The 25,214-nt window shown below is 40.3% G+C and overlaps 1 protein-coding gene across 1 annotated transcript in view; it reads left to right on the forward strand.

Annotated features, from left to right (window-relative positions):
- The window catches only part of LOC124777963 (ATP-binding cassette sub-family C member 4-like), a 256,857-nt gene that overhangs the window by 89,568 nt on the left and 142,075 nt on the right, over window positions 1-25,214 (forward strand). The window contains exons 4-5 of the mRNA XM_047253522.1: window positions 2,977-3,181; window positions 19,519-19,744. Coding sequence (XP_047109478.1) covers window positions 2,977-3,181; window positions 19,519-19,744 — 431 coding nt within the window. The remainder of the gene's footprint in view (window positions 1-2,976; window positions 3,182-19,518; window positions 19,745-25,214) is intronic.

Here is a 25,214-nt window from a genome sequence, read left to right on the forward strand (position 1 = left end):
AGCAAGTTCCCTTGCCGGTCTATGAATGGTAGAACGATGGGTTCGATGACGGTTTGGGTGTACCGTGCACTATTCAGTGTCCCCTCGACGATCACCAGTGGTGTACGGCCAGTGTAGGAGATCGCTCCCCACACCATGATGCCGGGTGTTGGCCCTGTGTGCCTCGGTCGTATGCAGTCCTGATTGTGGCGCTCACCTGCACGGCGCCAAACGCGCATACGACCATCATTGGCACCAAGGCAGAAGCGACTCTCATCGCTGAAGACGACACGTCTCCATTCGTCCCTCCACTCACGCCTGTCGCGACACCACTGGAGGCGGGCTGCACGATGTTGGGGCGTGAGCGGAAGACGGCCTAACGGTGTGCGGGACTGTAGCCCAGCTTCATGGAGACGGTTGCGAATGGTCCTCGCCGATACCCCAGGAGCAACAGTGTCCCTAATTTGCTGGGAAGTGGCGATGCGGTCCCCTACGGCACTGCGTAGAATCCTACGGTCTTGGCGTGCATCCGTGCGTCGCTGCGGTCCGGTCCCAGGTCGACGGGCACGTGCACCTTCCGCCGACCACTGGCGACAACATCGATGTACTGTGGAGACCTCACGCCCCACGTGTTGAGCAATTCGGCGGTACGTCCACCCGGCCTCCCGCATGCCCACTATACGCCCTCGCTCAAAGTCCGTCAACTAACTGCACATACGGTTCACGTCCACGCTGTCGCGGCATGCTACCAGTGTTAAAGACTGCGATGGAGCTCCGTATGCCACGGCAAACCGGCTGACACTGACGGCGGCGGTGCACAAATGCTGCGCAGCTAGCACCATTCGACGGCCAACACCGCGGTTCCTGGTGTGTCCGCTGTGCCGTGCGTGTGATCATCGCTTGTACAGCCCTCTCGCAGTGTCCGGAGCAAGTATGGTGGGTCTGACACACCGGTGTCAATGTGTTCTTTTTTCCATTTCCAGGAGTGTAGGTAGAAGATTTGGTAGTGGCTGAGAGAAAACTACTGGAAAGAATGATGAGCAAGACAAACAGGTTGCTGTACAGTCAGCAGGCTGCGTTTCAGTATAGTGACAGGAAAACATATATCACACTACAAGTGTAGTCCACCACATCAGTGATGTTTCTGTACAACAGCCTTCAGGCCATCTAGAAAGACTGCTCGCCCCCTCATGGAATGAGGAGTGTCATTCTGCAATCAGTTGCAGGCATTCACCCCTGTGCAGGTTGAAATGCTACCCAAATGCCGAGAACCTCAAAGTCATTTGGGTTGCAAGGGTCTATTACTGCTGAATTATTGATAAGAGCAAAAGAGATAATTCTTGTTGGGTGTGAGAGCTGGGTGGGCTGTTTGTTCTTTTTTGAGCATTTTGTTTTCAGCCAAATATCCAAGCAGGCCAGGAATGGGGCCAGAACTGATTCCTACCATAAGTGGAGTCCTTTTATACACCAGGGAAACCAAAAGTACCTTAGCAAGAAGTCGTTGCTGTTGCTCCTTAATGTTGAGTGAAGTTACAATGCCCCAGTAGTGAAAGCTGGTAGAAACAATCAATCGTCACGGAGTCTGTCTCTCTTGACCTTTTTTTTAAGTTTCAGATAAAACAGGATTCCACATTTCACTTAAAGGATAGGCTTTGTCTCTATTTATAGTATTATATGCCAGTCTAATTTAAACTGATTCTTTTAAAACATAGCCCTAACACTGAGACACAGGAACCACTATCTGTGCCTCAACATACATCATTCTATGTTCCACACCTAGTTGTGCCCCTCCACTGCAGATTTCTCAGGTTGCAGTAACAGCATGTGGCAATGCTGCTCAACACATCTCTCATGATTGGTGCTAATTTTCTGGCCAGTATATGTTTTCCACAATGGTAAGGGATTCTGTAAACACTAGGCTTGCTTTGCCCCAGATCATCATCTTTCACAGTGCCAAGGAGAGCTCTAATCATGGCTGGTGGGCACAACACACTCCTAATATTAGGTATATCATTTTGAAATTCTTCCTTATCTTTGAAGATGCATTACCAGCATGTGATAGAAAACAACTGATCTACAATCATCATCTACTGGTTCTGAGGAAGGTTAAAACCCCAAAGCATAATGGATCTGTGCGTCAGAGTAGCTTTTCTGCTTAAAAAACGAGCTCGAAAGGTGTTCTGGTTCTCGTATCAATGTTTTTGCATCAGAGATGGTGTGAGCCCTCCTTGCCAACATCCTCAGGACCCCTGTGCATTGGTATGGTGGATGACAACATATCACATATAGATACAGGTCCGCATGTGCTGGTTTTTTATAAACACCTTGTCCTAGAGTCCCATCATCCTTCCTGTAGATCAATATGTTCACAGAAGGAAGCTTTCATGACGCTGGGCTGAAGGCATCTATGGTACATATTAAGAAAGTGAAGCAACTATTAAAAGCTGCATAAATAATTAATATTTGATAAACTATTATAAACTGCTTGTGCTTGCTTAAACTAAATTTAACACAGTAACACTGAAAGCTGCAGACTACATTGGTATTCATAATAAAATAGCTATCACTGAAGTGTAACAAACATTGCCACACAGCTAACAGCAACTTTCATTTTTAATTCTAGATAGTTGTATGATTTGGGGAAAATGTGACTCAAGGGTAAGCTTGTAATTATTTTTGAATTTGTAGGAATTCTCAGTCTCATGCTTTAAATTCATACAGAGCTTGCTGATGGAACTTGTACCAGAATGCGGACCCTAATTTGAACCGTAGACCCAAGGCATGGTTTATGTGAACTTTATTACAACAAACATTTTATATCTTTGCAAATGAGATTTTCAGCTTCTGTAAGCAACTAGCTTGTAAACTTGTCACCTTATGGCAATAATTCTGTTATATAGGCATAGTGGTATATTTCTGATGCTGACATACACATACACAAATGTACAAGCCAGTGAACATAAAACATTTTCTTAAATTATGTTTTATTTATTGCAGGATTTTAGTTCCAGTATTTATGGCATTGCTACTAACGTACTTCAATCCTGAGACAGAAGTGTCAAAGAACCAAGCATTTTTGTATGCAGCTATTTTACTACTGAGCAGCTTACTGAATACTTTCATAATGCATCATACATCTCTTATATCACAACGAATTGGCATGAGAATCCGAGTAGCATGTTGTTCGCTCCTTTACAGGAAGGTAAGCGCCTTAGTTATGTATTTTAGGAAGTGAGATTTATGATGGAATGTAATTAACAATAACAAGGAAAATAATTTACTGAGAGATATAAACCTACACATGTGATGGACTAAAAGTTTCGTGGCAGGTGAAAAGCAACATTACTATGGCTAGTGTAATTAAGATACACACTCCAAACTACATCTGAACTTAAAATTGTGATCTGTGTTACTGAAAAATAAATAAATGCTAATAATAGTAGATACCATCATAAAAGAGCTAGCCAGTTTAAGAGGGAGACCAAGAGATGAATACACTAAGCAGATTCAGAAGGATGTAGGTTTCAGTAGGTACTTGAAGATGAAGAAGCTTGCACAGGATAGAGTAGCATGGAGAGCTGCATCAAACCAGTCTCTGGACTGAAGACCACAACAGCAACAACTGACATATATAACAGTGCATGAAGACTCAAGAAAATATGTATGGAGGTCTTAGTCACACATCTTGTAGACATCTTTTTAAAAGGTTAGGAATTCTTACAACAGCCTCACAGTACATTTATTCAATAATGAAATTTGTACTCAACAACATGGACCATTTTAAAAACAACAGTGACATTTATAATTATAATACCAGAAGGAAGAAAGACTTATACTATCCTCTACTTAACCTTCGGCACAGGAAGGGGTAAAATATGCTGCTGTAAAACTTTTTTTTATGAATTACCAGATGAAATAAAATGTCTGACACAAAGAAGTAATAGTTTCAAAAATCAATTGGAATCATATCTCCTTGACAACCCCTTCTATACCATAGATGAATTCTTGAATAGGAATAAATAAATCTATAGGTATAATAGATGCATTTTGTGCCATTTAAGGAAATGGGGTAGGCAATAAAAGTTTTAAGCTTAAAAATGGAACACTAACTAACTATATGGGAATATAAACTACATGCACTTAGACTGGGGATGAAGCATTTGTGTAGTGGTACAGGATTTATGTTGGTGAAAACAATCTGGAGATCAGTCAAGACACTTTGATACATTTTTGGGATATTTTTGTGTCTTGAAGCAAGGTCATGTGCTGCAAAAGAATGGAAAGGCCAGATGTGTTCCTCTCCCCTGTTTTGCTTTTGCCCTTCATGTAGATAGGGGCAAAATAAAGATCTTTGTAAACCAAACTCGCATCCTGCCCTACCCCACAGATCTGTCAATTCAGTGTCAGTTTGAGAAAAGAATTGACCTTCACGGTATGCCACTACTGCTTGAAATGGGGCTCTAAAAGCTACCAGTATTATTGCACCTTCAATGTGTAATGTTTCTGCTCATGTTATAAGCGCTTGTCAAAACTACTAAAATGCGAGTATAGAAGGTATTCAAATAATTCTGAACATTACCTGCAAATAATATACACATAAACTATACTCCTCAGTTAATTATGTTGAAGAAACATGTTATAAAGTGGTATCCTTAGTATATTTGGTGGCTGCTAAACACAGTTTATCATTAGTTTTAAAGTTTTATTTTGTAAGAAGTTGTGCTTTACTTCTTCCATCGCTTTCCCTAGCGTGAAGCTAATTGGAGCAGCTCCTTCTCCACAGATCAGGGGTACACAGTTGTCAATTTTAATGCCGGAGAGCTCAGTCAGTGAAAAAAAATGCTATCAACACTTTAGCATTTCTCAGATTTCACAGCCAGTCTTTTTCCTGACTGAAATCCTATGGCACTTGTATAGAATTTGCGTAGCAAGTATATTGTACTCAAACCATCATCTCCCAGCAGTATTTCAGAACTAGAATTGAGGAGGAGAAAAATATGCTTCAGAAACATTTCACCAACACCAAGTGCTTGTGGACAGTAAATAATGTTATGTTTTATATGCTCTGTAGATTATTTGATCATTCATGTTGTATCTTAACTTTGAACAGTTTACTGGTACCTGATGCAGTTAACCATTCTGATTGTGTCAGATAAATAGTATCTTCACATGACAAATGAAACTGATTTTAGTGAATACATCTACATCTACATAAATACTCCACAAGCCACCTGACGGTGTGTGTTGGAGGGTACCTTGAGTACCTCTATCAATTCTCCCTTCTATTCCAGTCTCATATTGTTTGTGGAAGGAAAGATTGTCGGTCTGCCTCTGTGTGGACTCTAATCTCTGTGATTTTATACTCATTGTCTCTTTGCGAGATATACGTAGGAGGGAGCAATATACTGCTTGCCTCCTCGGTGAAGGTATGTTCTCGAAACTTCAACAACAGCCAGTACCGAACTACTGAGTGTCTCTCTTGCAGGGTCTTCCACTGGAGTTTATCTATCATCACTGCAATGTTTTCGCGATTACTAAATGATCCTGTAATGAAGCGCGCTGCTCTCTGTTGGATCTTCTCTATCTCTTCTATCAACCCTATCTGGTACGGATCCCACACCGGTGAGCAGTATTCAAGCAGTGGGCAAACAAGTGTACTGTAACCTACTTCCTTTGTTTTCGGATTGCATTTACTTAGGATTCTTCCAATGAATCTCAGTCTGGCATCTGCTTTACTGACGATTAATTTTATATGGTCATTCCATTTTAAATCACTCGTAATGCCTACTCCCAGATAATTTATGGAATTAACTGCTTCCAGTTGCTGATCTGCTATATTGTAGCTAAATGATAAAGGATCTTTCTTTCTGTGTATTCGCAGCACATTACACTTGTCTACATTGAGATTCAATTGCCATTCCCTGCACCATGCATCAATTAGTTGCAGATCCTCCTGCATTTCAGTACAATTTTCAATTGTTACAACCTCTCGATATACTACAGCATCATCCGCAAAAAGCCTCAGTGAATTTCTGATGTTATCCACAAGGTCATTTATGTGTATTGTGAACAGCAACGGTCCTACGACACTCCCCTGCGGCACACCTGAAATTACTCTTACTTCGAAAGACTTCTCTCCATTGAGAATGACATGCTGCATTCTGTTATCTAGGAACTCTTCAATCCAATCACACAATTGGGCTAATAGCCCATATGCTCTTACTTTGTTCATTAAACGACTGTGGGGAACTGTATCAAACGCCTTGCGGAAGTCAAGAAACACGGCATCTGCCTGTGAACCCGTGTCTATGGCCCTCTGAGTCTCATAGACGAATAGTGCGAGCTGGGTTTCACACGATCGTCTTTTTTGAAACCCATGCTGATTCCTACAGAGTAGATTTCTAGTCTCCAGAAAAGTCATTATACTAAAACATAATATATGTTCCAAAATTCTACAACTGATCGACGTTACAGATATAGGTCTATAGTTCTGCACATCTGTTCGACGTCCCTTCTTGAAAACGGGGATGACCTGTGCCCTTTTCCAATCCTTTGGAACGTTACGCTCTTCTAGAGACCTACGGTACACCACTGCGAGGAGGGGGGCAAGTTCCTTCACGTCCTCTGTGTAAAATCAAACTGGTATCCCATCAGGTCCAGCGGCCTTTCCTCTTTTGAGCGATTTTAATTGTTTCTCTATCCCTCTGTCGTCTATTTCGATATCTACCATTTTGTCATCTGTGCGACAATCTAGAGAAGGAACTACAGTGCAGTCTTCCTCTGTGAAACAGCTTTGGAAAAAGCGGCCTTTAATCTGTCATCCTCTGTTTCAGTACCATTTTGGTCACAGAGTGTCTGGACATTTTGTTTTGATCCACTTAGTGCTTTGACATAAGACCAAAATTTCTTAGCATTTTCTGCCAAGTCAGTACATAGAACTTTACTTTCGAATTTATTGAATTCTTCGCCTCTCGCATAGCCCTCCTGACACTACATTTCACTTCGTGTAATTTTTGTTTGTCTGCAAGGCTTTGGCTATGTTTATGTTTGATGTGAAGTTCCCTTTGCTTCCGCATCAGTTTTCTAATTCGGTTGTTGTACGACGGTGGCTCTTTTCCAACTCTTACGATCTTGCTTGGCACATACTCATCTAATGCATATTGTACAATGGTTTTGAACTTTGCCCACTGATCCTCAACATTATCTGTACTTGGGACAAACCTTTTGCATTGAGCCGTCGTGTACTCTGAAATCTGCTTTTTGTCACTTTTGCTAAACGGAAAAATCTTCCTACCTTTTTTAATATTTCTATTTACGGCTGAAATCATTGATGCAGTAACTGCTTTATGATCGCTGATTCCCTGTTCTGCATTAACTGTTTCAAATAGTTTTGGTCCATTTATCACCAGAAGGTCTAATATGTTATCACCACGAGTCGGTTCTCTGTTTAACTGCTCAAGGTAGTTTTCAGATAAAGCACTTAAAAAAATTTCACTCGATTCTTTGTCCCTGCCACCTGTTATAAATATTTGAGTCTCCCAGTCTATATCTGGCAAATTTAAATCTCCACCCAGAACTATAACATGGTCGGGAAATCTATTCGAAATAAAGTTTCCTTCAGATGCTCTGCCACAACAGCTGCTGAGCCAGGGGGCCTATAGAGACATCCAATTACCATGTTTGAGCTTGTTTTAACCGTGATCTTCACCCAAATTATTTCAAATTTCGGATCTCTGTCAATTTCATTCCATACTATTGCACTTCTTATCGCTATAAACATGCCTCCCCATTCACTGTCCTGCCTGTCTCTGTGGTATACATTCCAATCTGAGTTTAGAATTTCATTACTGTTTACATCTGGTTTCAGGCAACTTTTTGTCCCTAGTACTATGTGGGTATTGTGACCGTTTATTAATGAGAGCAGTTCTGGGACCTTTATATAGATGCTCCTGCACTTTACTATTACCACATTAATATTGTTATTCTCTGTTGTGTTTTGCCTACTACTACCCTGCCGCATCTCATGAGGTGTCTTGTCGGGCCTAGGGATGGAATTCTCTAACCAAAACAAACCACATGTGCACTCCACACGTACTCTGCTACGCTTGTAGCCACTTCCTGCATGTAGTGCACGCCTGACCTATTCAGGGGGACCCTACATTTCTCCTCCTGATAGTGGAGGTCAAGAAATTTGCACCCCAGATCTCCGCAGAATCATCTGAGCCTCTGGTTTAAGCCTTCCACTTGGCTCTAAACCAGAGGACATGCTATGGAAAAGCAAAGCTGCACTGGCCATTTGATCACATACCATATTACATGACAAAAATTATGATTACTTTTTTTTGGGTTTTTTCCTTGGTGCAGAAATTCTCTTTCCATGTTTCATTAACTCAAGATATCCACAAAAAGTGAAAAATATAAATTGTGCTGTAAAAAACCATTTCAGGAAACTAAATTATTCCCTAAGTGCAATATAAATAAAACATTGTATGAGGATTGGTAACTTTGACAGAAAATCACAGAGTGAAATAAGCTCTTTATTAGAAACCAAACTGACATACTAACACTGACAAAGATACCAAAGATACATGTGATGTAAGAGACACTCAGACCTTAGCCACACTCATGCATTGAAATAAACCCACTGGTGACAAGTGAAAATCTGTGCTGGACCGGAACTTGAACCCAGATTTCCTGCCGTATGCAAGTAGTTGCCTTAACCATTTTGATTATTGAACATGCTTTTCATCCAACCCAAATCTCAACTTGGCGCGTACTACACATTTAGCGTCCACTGTCCCATTATCCTCATTGCTTGCAGCTTCACCTGATGCCAGCAAGAATTTGGGCGTAGTTGCATAATCTGCACTGAAGGTATCATTATTTGACTTTCCAGGTGCCTTTATATTATTATGTGTGGTGTCTGTTCTTATGGACATGTCTGAAGAAAAAAAAAGAAAAGAAAAAGACACCATTTTTGATTCAGCAGCTGTATGTAACATGATGTATGAGAAACTTGGATCTCAGCTGTGGTTGGCCATTTAAATAAATTGAATGGAGGTAAATGAAAATTCATGTCGGACCAAGACTCAGACCTGTATTTCCCGCTTTATGTAAGCAGTCACCCTACCTGTTTAAGCTATCAGAACATGCTTTCTGTCCAAACAAAATTCTCAACTTGTCACATACTGTACATGTAGAACCCACTGTCCATTAATCTCATTGCTCACAGTTTCACTTGATTCCTACAAGATTTTGGATGTGTCCAAAAGAATAGACACCATGCATATAATAATAAATATGCACCTGACAGCAGATAATGATACCTTTAGTGGTGATGTATACAGTGTCTGAACTCCTGAAGGAATCAGGTGAAACTGCAAGCAGTGAGGGTAATGGACAGTGGACGCTGCATATGTGATTTGCGAGAAGTTGGGAATTTGAGTTGGATGGAAAGTGTGCTCAGATAGCCGCAGCAGTTAGGGTGACTGCTAGCATAAAGTGAGAAATCTGGGTATGTAGCCCAGTCTGCACAAATTTTCACTTGTCACCAATGGATTTATTTCAATGCCAGATTGTGCTTGAGGTCTGAATTTTTCTTATGTGATGCTTATATATGGCAGCTGAATCGAAAATGGTGTTCATTCTTTTGGACATGTCTGACAGTGTGTTTTGTGAACAAACCTGCCAGCTGTTTATAAGAACACATGTAGCGAACTTCAATGTTATGGTTTTCAACATATTTACATATGTTAACTTAATGTTTATGTGTTTGGTGCTAATGTTTATGTGTCTGGTACATTTGTGATGTTACATATTTTTTAATAAAGTTAATAGCACTTCAATTTTCAACACAGAGAGTGGTTGATTTTTCTAACTGAAAACCAAGTTCACTGGGAAAACTATGCCAGTAAATTACTACAGTAGTAGCATCTGAATCCGGTATGTATTTAGCCTCCAGTTGTGGTCTTGTTACCATTTCTGCTGATATGAACACCATGACACAGGTCCAGGTGCTAACAAGCTTACATAGCCCGTTTCTGGCTGGTGAGTGGTCAGGTCGCTGGTCCCCTACTTCATAATCCCTTTAACAGCACACCAATGTTCAAGACCTGTGTTATGCAAAAACCTACTCACCATGCTCATAGGGAACATGATGTCAGTCGATGAGACAGTTGCAAACATTAAGCTACCTACTGCCTGTAGTAGGACTTTTTGTCCATCTCCTTTACCTCACGTTGGTTTACAGAAGATTGACCACTGTGCACACATAGTCCCAGGATCAAAAAAGGTGGAATCTCGTTTCGAATAATCCATACTGAACTTTTAAAGTAGACAACTGATGTACTCTTGCTGTTTTGTGTTGTAGATTTCAGTCACAGAATGATTGCGCCAAAGTCTCTTGTGCCAGATCATTATGGAATTTAATGAAGCAGGATACACCTGTAGCAGATATAGACATTTGAAGAACATTTGATAACACTGATTATCCGTCTTAATTCCTTCTGCAGCTAGACTTGAACTGCAAATTTCCGTTCTCTTGTCATCAAAAAAACTTACATTTTTCTTTTTGTGATAACTTCCACAAAAATACTTTTTGTTTAGCCTAGGAATGTATAATGTGTTTTCCGAAGTGTTAGAGTGTCATTTTCCTCCAACCTTGGCTTTAACAATTAAGCTGTCTGCAATTTGAATGTCTGAGTTGACTTAAAAGTGTTAAACCAATCCTTGTGTGATGTCATGTGTTTTGATGCAGAACTGTCAGCTAACCAAATATTATCATGACCTGGAGCAGAAACATTTGCTTCTTCTGCATTCGAAAGTCTGGTGCTCAGAATTATTTCTTTGTGTTGAGTTTTGCTAAAAGTTTTTTGCACACAGATTTAAAATGTCTCCTATTTTGACAATATTGTCATTCAATGTTTTTCATCAACCATGTTAGATGATTTTTTGTTCTTTGAATTGGATTTACTCGTTTTGTTCACAGGAATTGCTGTGAAGATCATTGACTTTTCATCACATTCTAACAGTTTTTGTTCCTTTTTCAATTACCTTGGAATCAAATTATCAGGCATATGTTGATCTACAGCACAAATTGCATGCAGTCAAAAAAAAGTTCTCAATTTTTCTAAATTTTAATCTTTTGTCTACTTCTGTAACAGGTATCATCAGTATCAGGTAATGCTTGTACTGATGACTCAACTTTACTGGGAGATAATGTGATCAAAAAACTTCTCCTTCAAGGCCATTTTATTAACTGCAAGTTTCTGTTCATCATTAGGCTGACCCACATGACAGCTACATCTGCACAAATCATAACACATTTCAATTGGTCAAATTCCATTGCAGTAGACTGTATTTTAGTCATCCCAACCTGTTTGAATATCACCATCCTCAATTTGATTTAGCTGCATGACCTTAATGATATCAACGACTTTTCAGCCTGAAAAATAATTTGCAACTGATATTTTCACAAATGAAAACTCTTACTACCAAGTTTCTGGATACCTCAATTTGTCCAGACTTAGGGTATTATTAATGGAATGTGACAATATTATGAAAAGGATACTTGTTACTCACCATTTAACGAGCGGAGATGCAAAGTCGCAGATAGGCACACCAAAAAGATTGTCGCAAAATGAGCTTTCAGCCAACAAGGCCGTTGTTGAAAGCAAGCAACACACACACACACACACACACACACAAGCACACGCACTCGCAAATGCAGCTCACACACACACTTGACCACAGTCCAGACTGTGATCATGTATGTATGAGTTGTGTTTGCATGCGTGAGTTCGTGTGTGTGTGTGTGTGTGTGTGTGTGTGTGTGTGTGTTGTCTACTTTCGACAACGGCCTTGTTGGCTGAAAGCTCATTTTGTGACAGTCTTTTTGGTGTGCCTATCTGCGACTCAGCACCTCCCTATATGGTGAATTGCAACTATTCTTTTCATATATTGAGACTTATGATATTATTTAGTTCAGAGTAGTGACAAAAGTTTTTCACAAAAGAATTTTAACATCAAAACTAGAGTGTCACATATCCCTTGAATAAAGCCATAACTGGACACTGAACTCACAAAATATATGTGTACAAGATTTTCTGTCCCCATAACCTGATGTCAGTCATTTTGGTTAGCAGAAAATCACAGAGTGAAGTAAGCTCAAAGTTGAATGACACAAATGCTCTTTATAAGAAACCAAACATGACATAGTAATGATGATGACAAAGAAACTGAAGGTATAGGTATATTTTTAATGTCTCAGAGTGAACATACATATATGCTTGTCGTGCTCACATTATTAATGAATAATAAAGGTGAGGTTGTGAATGATAATAACATTGAATATAACAAGCTGATTGTTGATGGAAAAACATCTGTGTTCGAGTATGCAGATGTTACTACTACTAAGTGACGACCAATTTGTATGCTGATAAATTGAAATTGTATGAGATGTTTTTTTTTTCAGTTTGTTTAAAGATTGCAGTAATTGTTCCTTTAGATGAGTAAGATGATAGGTCATGTGATAATAATAACTTTCCAATTTCTTTTACAAGAACATAATAGAGCATCTGTTGTGCTAACAAATATATAAACAACATATGTTGTACTAACAAATTTATAAACTACTGCTCTGAATTATTCTCAGTGCAGTTTTATGGCAAATTCATCAACAGTAGAAGCTACTGAACATTTTTGAACTTTATTTAGCACCAGTGACTCAAAACCGTACGTGAAAGCCCTGCTTATTGATCTGAACAGAGTATTTGACTCTGTGGCACATAATATGTTGGTATATAGAGAGATTTAGAACTTTCTCTAATAGAATTGCATATTAGTAATTTTAGCAAACTCAGGATATTCACAGTTGTAAAGCTGTAGTTTACATATATCATAGCAGTATGCAGTATACGTGAAATGAAAAGAATGGAATTTGACATACAGCAGAATATTTTTCAGCATAGTACTGGCCGAAAATGAAAACCGATTCTCCAAGAGACCAGGCCATAAAAGCAAACATCTCATCTAAAGACAACTGTCTAAAAATCTGTAATAAATTGTGTTCTTTTGTTGAGGTCATATTTTTCATATTATTTCAAATTAAATTGCATAACTGGTTGTCAGAAAATACATTTTATGATATACAACTCTTTGATGTGTATAGTATCTGCATGATATTACTAAATTCATATGTATCTCTGTATGTCTATGGCAATGCCAAATTAATTGTAAATGATCAATAATGGAAAAAGATTTTCAATTCCTTACTTTTTGACTTTTATTGTTTATTAATTTGTATATTTTATTGTTATTTTTACTATCATGTTTAATGTTATCTGACTTACATTTCTTCCTTTACTACAGTGTATCATTTACTTTGTCCATCTAAAAAATGTTAATAGCATGTATAGTACTCAAGGGTAGATGGAAATATTGTAACTAAATCACATAGCCCAGAATTAAAGAAGATTTATATCACTTGATTCGTGCGCATTGTTCAGTATCTGAAAGTACATCCTCTATAAACATTATCAGAGCAAATTGAAGTTTTATCTCTGCATAATATGTTATATCTTGTCTGTTTCCCTAGTTATTTTAATTATTAAATCCTCAAAAGAGAAGTGAATTCAAAACAAAAATGTTTGGTAACACAGAGTCTTAACAAATGCACTACCTGATTTGGATACACTTAATGTTGAGTTCTTTTATGGTAGTACACACTAAGAACAACTTAGCTTATTGACAAGACAAAATAATTATTCACTGTTCATTTAGTCTCTCCATACTTTTCACTGCACACCCTTGTAGATAACCTCAGGAGTTTGATCATGCTGCTATGCCATGTTGCATTTCTATATCTTCCCTTATGTCTGTTACGTAAACATTGTTCGGCATGACTACCACCAAATTATCAATTAGGATGAATGGGCATAGGCAGAGGGTGTATATTGGCAACCCGCAATATGCTGTTGCAGAGCATGCTCTACAACATGACAATCTACATCTACATCTACATTTATACTCTGCAAGCCACCCAACGGTGTGTGGCGGAGGGCACTTTACGTGCCACTGTCATTACCTCCCTTTTCTGTTCCAGTCGCGTATGGTTCGCGGGAAGAACGACTGTCTGAAAGCCTCCATGTGCGCTCGAATCTCTCTAATTTTACATTCATGATCTCCTCGGGAGGTATAAGTAGTGGGAAACAATATATTCGATACCTCATCCAGAAACGCACCCTCTCGAAACCTGGCGAGCAAGCTACACTGCGATGCAGAGCGCCTCTCTTGCAGAGTCTGCCACTTGAGTTTGCTAAACATTTCCGTAATGCTATCACGGTTACCAAATAACCCTGTGACCAAACGCACCGCTCTTCTTTGGATCTTCTCTATCTCCTCTGTCAACCCGATCTGGTACGGATCCCACATTGATGAGCAATACTCAAGTATAGGTCGAACGAGTGTTTTGTAAGCCACCTCCTTTGTTGATGGACTACATTTTCTAAGGGCTCTCCCAATGAATCTTACCAACAGTTAATTTTATATGTTCTGTACGCATACTCCCAGATATTTTACAGAAGTAACTGCTACCAGCATTTGTTCCGCAATCATATAATCATACAATAAAGGATCCTTCTTTCTATGTATTCGCAATACATTGCATTTGTCTATGTTAAGGGTCAGTTGCCACTCCCTGCACCAAGTGCCTATCCGCTGCAGATCTTCCTGCATTTTGCTACAATTTTCTAATGCTGCAGCTTCTCTGTATACTACAGCATCATCCGCGAAAAGCCGCATGGAACTTCCGACACTATCTACAAGGTCATTTATATATATTGTGAAAAGCAATGGTCCCATAACACTCCCCTGTGGCACGCCAGCGGTTACTTTAATGTCTGTAGACATCTCTCCATTGATAACAACATGCTGTGTTCTGTTTGCTAAAAACTCTTCAATCCAGCCACACAGCTGGTTTGATATTCTGTAGGCTCTTACTTTGTTTATCAGACGACAGTGCGGAACTGTATCGAACGCCTTCCAGAAGTCAAGGAAAATAGCATCTATCTGGGAGCCCGTATCTAATATTTTCTGGGTGTTATGAACAAATTAAGCGAGTTGGGTCTCACACGATCGCTGTTTCTGGAATCCATGTTGATTCCTACAGAGTAGATTCTGGGTTTCCAAAAACAACATGATACGCGAGCAAAAATCATGTTCTAAAATTCTACAACAGATCGACGTCAGAGATATAGGTCTATAGTTTTGCGCATCTGCTCGATGACCCTTTTTGAAGACTGGGACTACCTGTGCTCTTTTCCAATCATTTGGAACCTTTCGTTCCTCTAGAGACTTGTGGTACTCAGCTGTTAGACGGGGGCAAGTTCTTTTGCGTACTCTGTGTGGAATTGAATTGGTATCCCGTCAGGTCCAGTGGACTTCCCTCTGTTGAGTGATTCCAGTTGCTTTTCTGTTCCTTGGACACTTATTTCGATGTAAGCCATTTTTTCGTTTGTGCGAGGATTTAAAGAAGGAACTGCAGTGCGGTCTTCCTCTGTGAAACAGCTTTGGAAAAGGTGTTTAGTATTTCAGCTTTACGCGTGTCATCCTCTGTTTCAATGCCATCATCATCCCGTAGTGTCTGGATATGCTGTTTCGAGCCACTTACAGATTTAACGTAATACCAGAACTTCCTAGGATTTTCTGTCAAGTCGGTAGTGTCTGGATATGCTGTTTCGAGCCACTTACAGATTTAACGTAATACCAGAACTTCCTAGGATTTTCTGTCAAGTCGGTACATAGAATTTTACTTTTGAATTCACTGAACGCTTCATGCATAGCCCTCCTTATGCTAACTTTGACATTGTTTAGCTTCTGTTTGTCTGAGATGTTTTGGCTGCATTTACACTTGGAGTGAAGCTCTCTTTGCTTTCGCAGTAGTTTCCTAACTTTGTTGTTGAACCACGGTGGGTTTTTTCCGTCCCTCACAGTTTTACTCGGCACGTACCTGTCTAAAACGCATTTTATGATTGGCTTGAACTTTTTCCATAAACACTCAACATTGTCAGTGTCGGAACAGAAATTTTCATTTTGATCTGTTAGGTAGTCTGAAATCTGCCTTCTATTACTCTTGCTAAACAGATAAACCTTCCTCCCTTTTTTTATATTCCTATTAACTTCCATATTCAGGGGTGCTGCAACGGCCTTATGATCACTGATTCCCTGTTCTGCACTTACAGAGTCAAAAAGTTCGGGTCTGTTTGTTATCAATAGGTCCAAGATGTTATCTCCACAAGTCGGTTCTCTGTTTAATTGCTCGAGGTAATTTTCGGATAATGCACTCAGTATAATGTCACTCGATGCTCTGTCCCTACCACCTGTCCTAAACATCTGAGTGTCCCAGTCTATATCTGGTAAATTGAAATCTCCACCTAAGACTATAACGTGCTGAGAAAATGTATGTGAAATGTGTCCAAATTTTCTCTCAGTTGTTCTGCCACTAATGCTGCTGAGTCGGGAAGTCGTTAAAAGGAGCCAACTATTAACTTAGCTTGGTTGTTGAGTGTAACCTCCACCCATAATAATTCACAGGAACTATCCACTTCTACTTCACTACAGGATAAACTACTACTAACAGCGACAAACACGCCACCACCAGTTGCATGCAATGTATCCTTTCTAAACACCGTCTGTGCCTTTGTAAAAATTTTGGCAGAATTTATCTCTGGCTTCAGCCAGCTTTCTGTACCTATAACGATTTCAGCTTCGGTGCTTTCTATCAGTGCTTGAAGTTCTGGTACTTTACCAATGCAGCTTTGACAGTTTACAATTACAATACCGATTGCTGCTTGGCCCCCGCATGTCCTGACTTTGCCCCACACCCTTTTAGGCTGCTTGCCCTTTCTGTACTTGCCCGAGGCCATCTAACCTAAAAAACCGCCCAGTCCACGCCACACCCCTGCTACCCGTGTAGCCGCTTGCTGTGTGTACTGGACTCCTGACCTATCCAGCGGAACCCGAAACCCCACCACCCTATGGCGCAAGTCGAGGAATCTGCAGCCCACACGGTCGCAGAACCGTCTCAGCCTCTGATTCAGATCCTCCACTCGGCTGTGTCAGTCCTGTCGACGATGCTGCAGGTGGTGAGATCTGCTTTCATCCTGCTAGCAAGACTGGCAGTCTTCACCAAATCAGATAGCCGCCGGAAGCCAGAGAGGATTTCCTCCGATCCATAGCGACACACATCATTGGTGCCGACATGAGCGACCACCTGCAGATGGGTGCACCCTGTACCCTTCATGGCATCCGGAAGGACCCTTTCCACATCTGGAATGACTCCCCCCGGTATGCACACGGAGTGCACATTGGTTTTCTTCCTCTCTCTTGCTGCCATATCCCTAAGGGGTCCCATTACGCGCCTGACGTTGGAGCTCCCAACTACCAGTAAGCCCACCCTCTGCGACCGCCCGGATCTTGCAGACTGAGGGGCAACCTCTGGAACAGGACAAGCAGCCATGTCCGGCTGAAGATCAGTATCAGCCTGAGACAGAGCCTGAAACCGGTTCGTCAGACAAACTGGAGAGGCCTTCTGTTCAGCCCTCCGGAATGTCTTTCGCCCTCTGCCACACCTCGAGACGACCTCCCACTCTACCACAGGTGAGGAATCAGCCTCAATGTGGGCAGTATCCCGGGCAGCCACAGTCGTAGTCCGATCGGGGGATGTGTGGGATGAGCTGGCCGTCTCCGACAAACCCCCATCCGGACCCCCACAGTGATGCCCATTGGCAACAGCCTCAAGCTGTATGACCGAAGCCAACACTGCCTGAAGCTGGGAGCGAAGGGATGCCAACTCAGCCTGCATCCGAACACAGCAGTTGCAGTCCCTACCCATGCTAAAAACTGTTGTGCAAAGAACGTCTGAACTAATCTACAGAGAGCACAAACAATTTGACACAAAATTTAAACGCTTATTAAAATACAAGATTGCCTAGTAAATGCAATAATGCTGCTACTTGCGCACTGCTGACACACTGCTCGGCGGCGGAAGGAGACTACGTGATTTCACACTATTCAGGTACTAAAATGCGATGCTACACTCTCAAATACTATAATACGCCCAAAATTTATGAATTAAACAATGTAAGTACCAAAAACACGCAAAGAAATTAAGAATTAAACTATGTAACAAATAAGTGAGCTAAGAGTATACGACTTGCTGCTGCAGCTGCTTATCCAATGGCGGCAGGGAGCAGGGAGGCTTGAGTTTTCTTTTGTTACGTGTATACAACACAAGTGGAGATGTAGAATCATAAGCAGATTTACCAAAGTCTTTATTAGCAAGTTCAAACATATGGTAGGTACGATAGGCAATTACATCTCTATCTTTAAAACTTTCAAGTCCAGGTACACTAGAAACTCCACTACCACCTCTCACTATGGCAACAGTGAACCGTCCATTTCCATGTGAGAATGTGTCGTTAATATCCAAGCTAAAATTAAGAGAACATCCAAGAAATACACTAGGTCTATCGATGAGGGTGTGGCCTGTACAGGAGATATCAACATCGTCGCACAACAGTTTACAAAAACATAGAGAACGTTGAACTTACTACAACATCTGGGGACAAGAAGAATCACATTCCAGTGAAGAGTGTTGCAACCCACACCCGCATCGATGGACCAGTGTATTTCTTGGATGTTCTCTTAATTTTAGCTTGGATATTAACGACACACAATCATGACATCAGTGCCCGTTTCACCACACATGCCATCTGGATTCTTCCCCCAGACACAAGTTTCACAGAACTCCGCAGGTGGGAACTAGCACTACAACATGACCTTGGTTCTAGCCATCCACCTGGCCTTAATTTGCGTTAATTTCTTCTGTCTCAGCATTCCTTCACTGTAATTACTCTTTTCTTCACTCTGTTTTAGTTTTTTACATCTTTCATTGTCTTACCCATCTATTTTTCACCACCCCCCTCCAACCTCTGTTATGCACAATGCACTTAGCTTTCCATTATTATTAACTCATACATGATATTTAAGCTGTAATCTTTGTCTGCATATTACCCTTCTTCCACCTATAAGCTCTCAGGTTTCCAAATCTCATCCAATGCAGTCCCCAACAATCAGTCTATCCTTCTCATCCTGTGCAGTAAGTCTCCCTGATCCGTGGTTCTGGGTGACTTTCCCAAAATCTACCCCTTTTCTTAGACCTCTCCAATCCTTTTCCTTCACCCCTCTTCCTTCCCCTTCAACACTTCTGCCTGAAGAAGGAGCCACTGGCTCTGAAAGCTTGCCAATTACAACCATCTTTCATGTGTGTTCTGCCACCGCTTGGTGAGTAGATTGTTTTTTTATCCAATTAAAGTATTGTTTCAGTCCTTTTTGTGTGTCTGTGTGAATTAATATATGTATTGTTTCGTATTCAGTAATACCAAAGAACAAAGGCAAAACAAATTTCAGAAAACAAGCAGAGGAAATAGTTGTTTTGCTTTTTTGTCAGTATAAGCATTGCTTTTTATGTTATGTTTCTAGGTGATACGGCTGAGTAAGACTGCAGCTGGACAGACTGGTGCAGGTCAGATGGTAAATCTTCTTTCAAATGATGTCAGTCGCTTTGATATGGTACCCATGTTTATCCATTATGTGTGGCTAACACCACTGCAGACAATTATTGCTGCTTGGTTCATATGGGAGGCTGTAGGATGGGCATCCGTTATTGGAATAGTCGGAATTTTTCTTCAGACTGTCCCTGTACAGAGTGAGTATTATTGTTGTCATCTGCACAGTTTTTTTTATCTGTGATATAACAATGGGATCTCAAATCTCAAGAAAAATTGTTTAAAAGAAGGGAATATACTTCAGACTATATTAAAAATACATAACTTCAATTTTCCTGCCAAAATAAAGATAGGAATAATGAAGACAGACATACAAACACATAATAATCTTTTTAGGAAATGGAATCTCATTTCTTATGTTAGATTAGTCATATTATTCCTCCCATGATCCCAGGGTGCAGAGATCCTCAAGGATGAGGAACATGTCAGAAAAATTGTTGTTGTTGTTGTCTTCAGTCCTGAGACTGGTTTGATGCAGCTCTCCATGCTACCCTATCCTGTGCAAGTTTCTTCATCTCCCAGTACCTACTGCAACCTACATCCTTCTGAATCTGCTTAGTGTATTCATCTCTTGGTCTCCCTCTACGATTTTTACCCTCCACGCTGCCCTCCAATGCTAAATTTGTGATCCCTTGATGCCTCAGAACATGTCCTACCAACCGGTCCCTCCTTCTCGTCAAGTTGTGCCACAAACTCCTCTTCTCCCCAATTCTGTTCAATACCTCCTCATTAGTTATGTGATCTACCCAACTAATCTTCAGCATTCTTCTGTAACACCACATTTCGAAAGCTTCTATTCTCTTCCTGTCCAAACTATTTATTGTCCATGTTTCACTTCCATACATGGCTACACTCCATACAAATACTTTCAGAAACGACTTCCTGACACTTAAATCTATACTCAATGTTAACAAATTTCTCTTCTTCAGAAACGCTTTGCTTGCCATTGCCAGTCTACATTTTATATCTTCTCTACTTCGACCATCATCAGTTATTTTGCTCCCCAGATAGCAAAACTCCTTTACTACTTTAAGTGTCTCATTTCCTAATATAATTCCCTCAGCATCACCCGACTTAATTCGACTAAATTCCATTATCCTCGTTTTGCTTTTGTTGATGTTCATCTTATATCCTCCTTTCAAGACACTGTCCATTCCATTCAACTGCTCTTCCAAGTCCTTTGCTGTCTCTGACAGAATTACAATGTCATCGGCAAACCTCAAAGTTTTTATTTCTTCTCCATGGATTTTAATACCTACTCCGAATTTTTCTTTTGTTTCCTTTACTGCTTGCTCAATATACAGATTGAATAACATTGGGGATAGGCTACAACCCTGTCTCACTCCCTCCCCAACCACTGCTTCCCTTTCATGCCCCTCGACTCTTATAACTGCCATCTGGTTTCTGTACAAATTGTAAATAGCCATTTGCTCCCTGTATTTTACCCCTGCCACCTTTAGAATTTGAAAGAGAGTATTCCAGTCAACATTGTCAAAAGCTTTCTCAAAGTCTACAAATGCTAGAAATGTAGGTTTGCTTTTCCTTAATCTTTCTTCTAAGATAAGTCGTAAGGTCAGTATTGCCTCACGTGTTCCAATATTTCTACGGAATCCAAACTGATCTTCCCCGAGGTCAGCTTCTACCAGTTCTTCCATTCGTCTGTAAAGAATTCACGTTAGTATTTTGCAGCTGTGACTTATTAAACTGATAGTTTGGTAATTTTCACATCTGTCAACACCTGCTTTCTTTGGGATAAAAATAAAGACAGGCAATAAACATTTCAAAAGAGTTAATGTTCTTATGTTCCTCCCACATGTTCTAACTGAAATATCTCTTAACTGTATGGAATAAGTCAAAAATATTTATCAGATTTTTCATTTATAAATTTATACAAAATCTGACACAAATACATATAATGTATATTTACATGAGATCATTCCTAAGCTGTTGTAGCCAAGCACTATAAAAAGACAGTTTACAGTAATTTCTTACATATATTTCACTGTTGCACTGAAGAGATGTAGGAGTCAGTTTCAACATAGAATTAATGTTATGTATATGAGATGTGTTCAAAAAAAGATTGAACTTAGAAGTACCATGTAAATTGGCAGAGGAAATGTGCTGCACATACTGAGTGCACCTAGTGGTATGTGTAGGCAGCAAATTGCCATTACCTTTGTTTTACTATGACCATTAGTTGCCGAGTTGCAGCTGCTGAAGTAAGTCATTGCACAAGCTTTTCATCGGAATAGTGTCAATGTGACAGTGAAAGAGCTTGAAAAATAGTGTGTGTGTGTGTGTGTGTGTGAGAGAGAGAGAGAGAGAGAGAGAGAGAGAGAGAGAGAGAGAGAGAACACAAGTTCAAAAACATTGAGATAAGTAGATTTTGTAGTGATCAGCGCATAGAAGTGTGTGCTTGTGAATTAATACTGAAAAATAGTTCACTTTTAATTATAACTATATACATATCCACACTGGGAAATTTTGACCTTTTTGTGAGGAATCTGGATTCCTTACTGTACTATCTGTCTGACTGGAACAATCAGTTATAGTCTGTAGTGACTTCATTGTAGACTTTTTGAAGGATTCTGATAGGAAAAATTACCTGGAAACCTTACTTGGATCCTACAATTTGATCTCAATAATTGTCTTTCCAGCATTGCGGGGTACAGAAAGTAGGACCCTAATGGATAACGTTTCCTTTGGTGAACTTAATAGAAGAAAATAACTGTATCCACAGTAACAAATGCTCTCTCTGGTCATGATGCACATGTAGTCAGGATAGATAAGGTAACTAATCAGAATGGACATTAAACAACCATATAAAAAGAAAACACAGATAACTTGAGGGATTAAAGCATCTTGTGAAAGGGAAATGGAATGAATCTGTTGACAAGAACAAGTATAGATTCTGCAGTAGTTGAACACCACAAAAACTACTCAAAATTGCTAGTAAAAGTTATTAAAAAATCCAGGAACATGTGGGCCTACATGATGTCAGAAGTCAGTAAATTCAACCACAGATTAAGGCTGTATGAAATGTAGTGAAACAGGATGCAGGACAACCAGACACAAAACAAGATAACATTACCGTTGGACTGAATGGAAGGGGTATAAATGATGAGTCACAGGTTACAAATATATATAGTACAAACTATAGGAACAAACTCATCTGATTTTGATGGTATTTCCAATAAAGTACTAAAGATCTGTTAGAATATAATAAGCCCTGCCTTATCTGACATATGTAGTGCATCACTAACTCAAGACATTTTTCTGGAGAGACTGAAGTGTGCCATTTTCAACTTTTTATTTAAGAAACGTGACACGAGAGATTTCAGTAACTACTGATCTGTGTCACTGCTGACATCATTTTCCAAAATGTTTGGGGAAGATGAGGTATTCATCTACATCTACATATACATGACTACTCTGCAATTCACATTTAAGTGCTTGGCATAGGGTTCATCGAACCACAATCAGACTATCTCTCTACCATTCCACTCCCGAACAGCGCGCGGGAAAAACGAACACCTAAACCTTTCTGTTCGAGCTCTGATTTCTCTTATTTTATTTTGATGATCATTCCTACCTATGTAGCTTGGGCTCGACAAAATATTTTCGCATTTGGAAGAGAAAGTTGGTGACTGAAATTTCGTAAATAGACCTCGCCGCGACGAAAAACGTCTTTGCTTTAATGACTTCCATCCCAACTCACGTATCATATCTGCCACACTCTCTCCCCTATTACGTGATAATACAAAACGAGCTGCCCTTTTTTTGCACCCTTTTGATGTTCTCCATCAATCCCACCTGGTAAGGATCCCACACCGCGCAGCAATATTCTAACAGAGGACGAACGAGTGTAGTGTAAGCTGTCTCTTCAGTGGACTTGTTGTATCTTCTAAGTGTCCTGCCAATGAAATGCAACCTTTGGCTCACCTTCCCCACAATATTATCTATGTGGTCTTTCCAACTGAAGTTGTTCGTAATTTTAACACCCAGGTACTTAGTTGAATTGACAGCCTTGAGAATTGTACTATTTATTGAGTAATCGAATTCCAATGGATTTCTTTTGGAACTCATGTGGATCACCTCACACTTTTGGTTATTTAGCGTCAACTGCCACCTGCCACACCATACAGCAATCTTTTCTAAATCGCTTTGCATCTGATACTGGTCTTCGGATGACCTTACTAGACGGTAAATTACAGCATCATCTGCGAACAACCTAAGAGAACTGCTCAGATTGTCACCCAGGTCATTTATATAGATCAGGAACAGCAGAGGTCCCAGGACGCTTCCCTGGGGAACACCTGATATCACTTCAGTTTTACTCGACGATTTGCCGTCTATTACTACGAACTGCGACCTTCCTGACAGGAAATCACGAATCCAGTCGCACAACTGAGACGATACCCCATAGGCCCGCAGCTTGATTAGAAGTCGCTTGTGAGGAACGGTGTCAAAAGCTTTCCGGAAATCTAGAACTATGGAATCAACTTGAGATCCCCCGTCGATAGCGTCATTACTTCGTGTGAATAAAGAGCTAGCAGCGTTGCACAAGAATGATGTTTTCTGAAGCCATGCTGATTATGTATCAATAGATCGTTCCCTTCAAGGTGATTCATAATGTTTGAATACAGTATATGCTCCAAAACCCTACTGCAAACCAACGTCAATGATATAGGTCTGTAGTTAGATGGATTACTCCTACTACCCTTCTTAAACACTGGTGTGACCTGCACAATTTTCTAATCTGTAGGTACAGATCTATCGGTGAGCGAGCGGTTGTATATGAGTGCTAAGTAGGGAGCTATTGCATCAGCGTAATCTGAAAGGAACCCAATCGGTATACAATCTGGACCTGAAGACTTCCCCGAATTCTAGAATAGTATGTCACCTGAGCAGCAATAAAATACCCAGCAAATCACAGTTTGAGTTTCAGACGAGTTGCTCAATTGAGAATGCAACAGCGGAAATAAACAATTTTTGACAATACGAAGTGACTGGATAGATAAAAATCTACTCACCAAGCAGCAACAGGAGAACACAAATAAAAAAAAGGGTTTTAGTTATGCAAGCTTTCGGAGTCAGTGGCTCTTTCTGCCAGCAGAAGAGCTGAAGGGTAGGGAAGAGAGATGAAGGAAAAAAGTTAGCTACAACCCCAGGTCAGGGGAGACTTACCCTCATCCCATCTGGTAAGTCTGCCCTGACACATGGTTCTGGGTGACTTTTGTGAACTGTACGCCTTTTCCTAAACCTCTCCAGTCCTTTTCCTTCACCCCTCTTCCCTATCCTTCAACCCTTCTTCTGGAAGAAAGAGCCATTGGCTCTTAAAGCTTGCAAATCTAAAACCTTTTTTATGTCTATGTTCTCATTTGCCACATGGTGAGTAGATTTATTATCTATCCAATTACTTTCTATTAGGTATGCCATTTACATGTTCGCTCAATATATTTTACAAGCCTTAAATAATAAAATGGTGCCAACTGGTATTTTCTGTGATCAGTCTAAGGCATTTAACTGTGTGACAATGGACAGTGTCATATCTGACCAAATATGTGGTGCTCACCCACAATCATCTTGCAGATATTTATTTAAGGAGTT

This window comes from Schistocerca piceifrons, chromosome 2 (genome assembly GCF_021461385.2).
Source record: "Schistocerca piceifrons isolate TAMUIC-IGC-003096 chromosome 2, iqSchPice1.1, whole genome shotgun sequence".
Taxonomy (NCBI): domain Eukaryota; kingdom Metazoa; phylum Arthropoda; class Insecta; order Orthoptera; family Acrididae; genus Schistocerca; species Schistocerca piceifrons.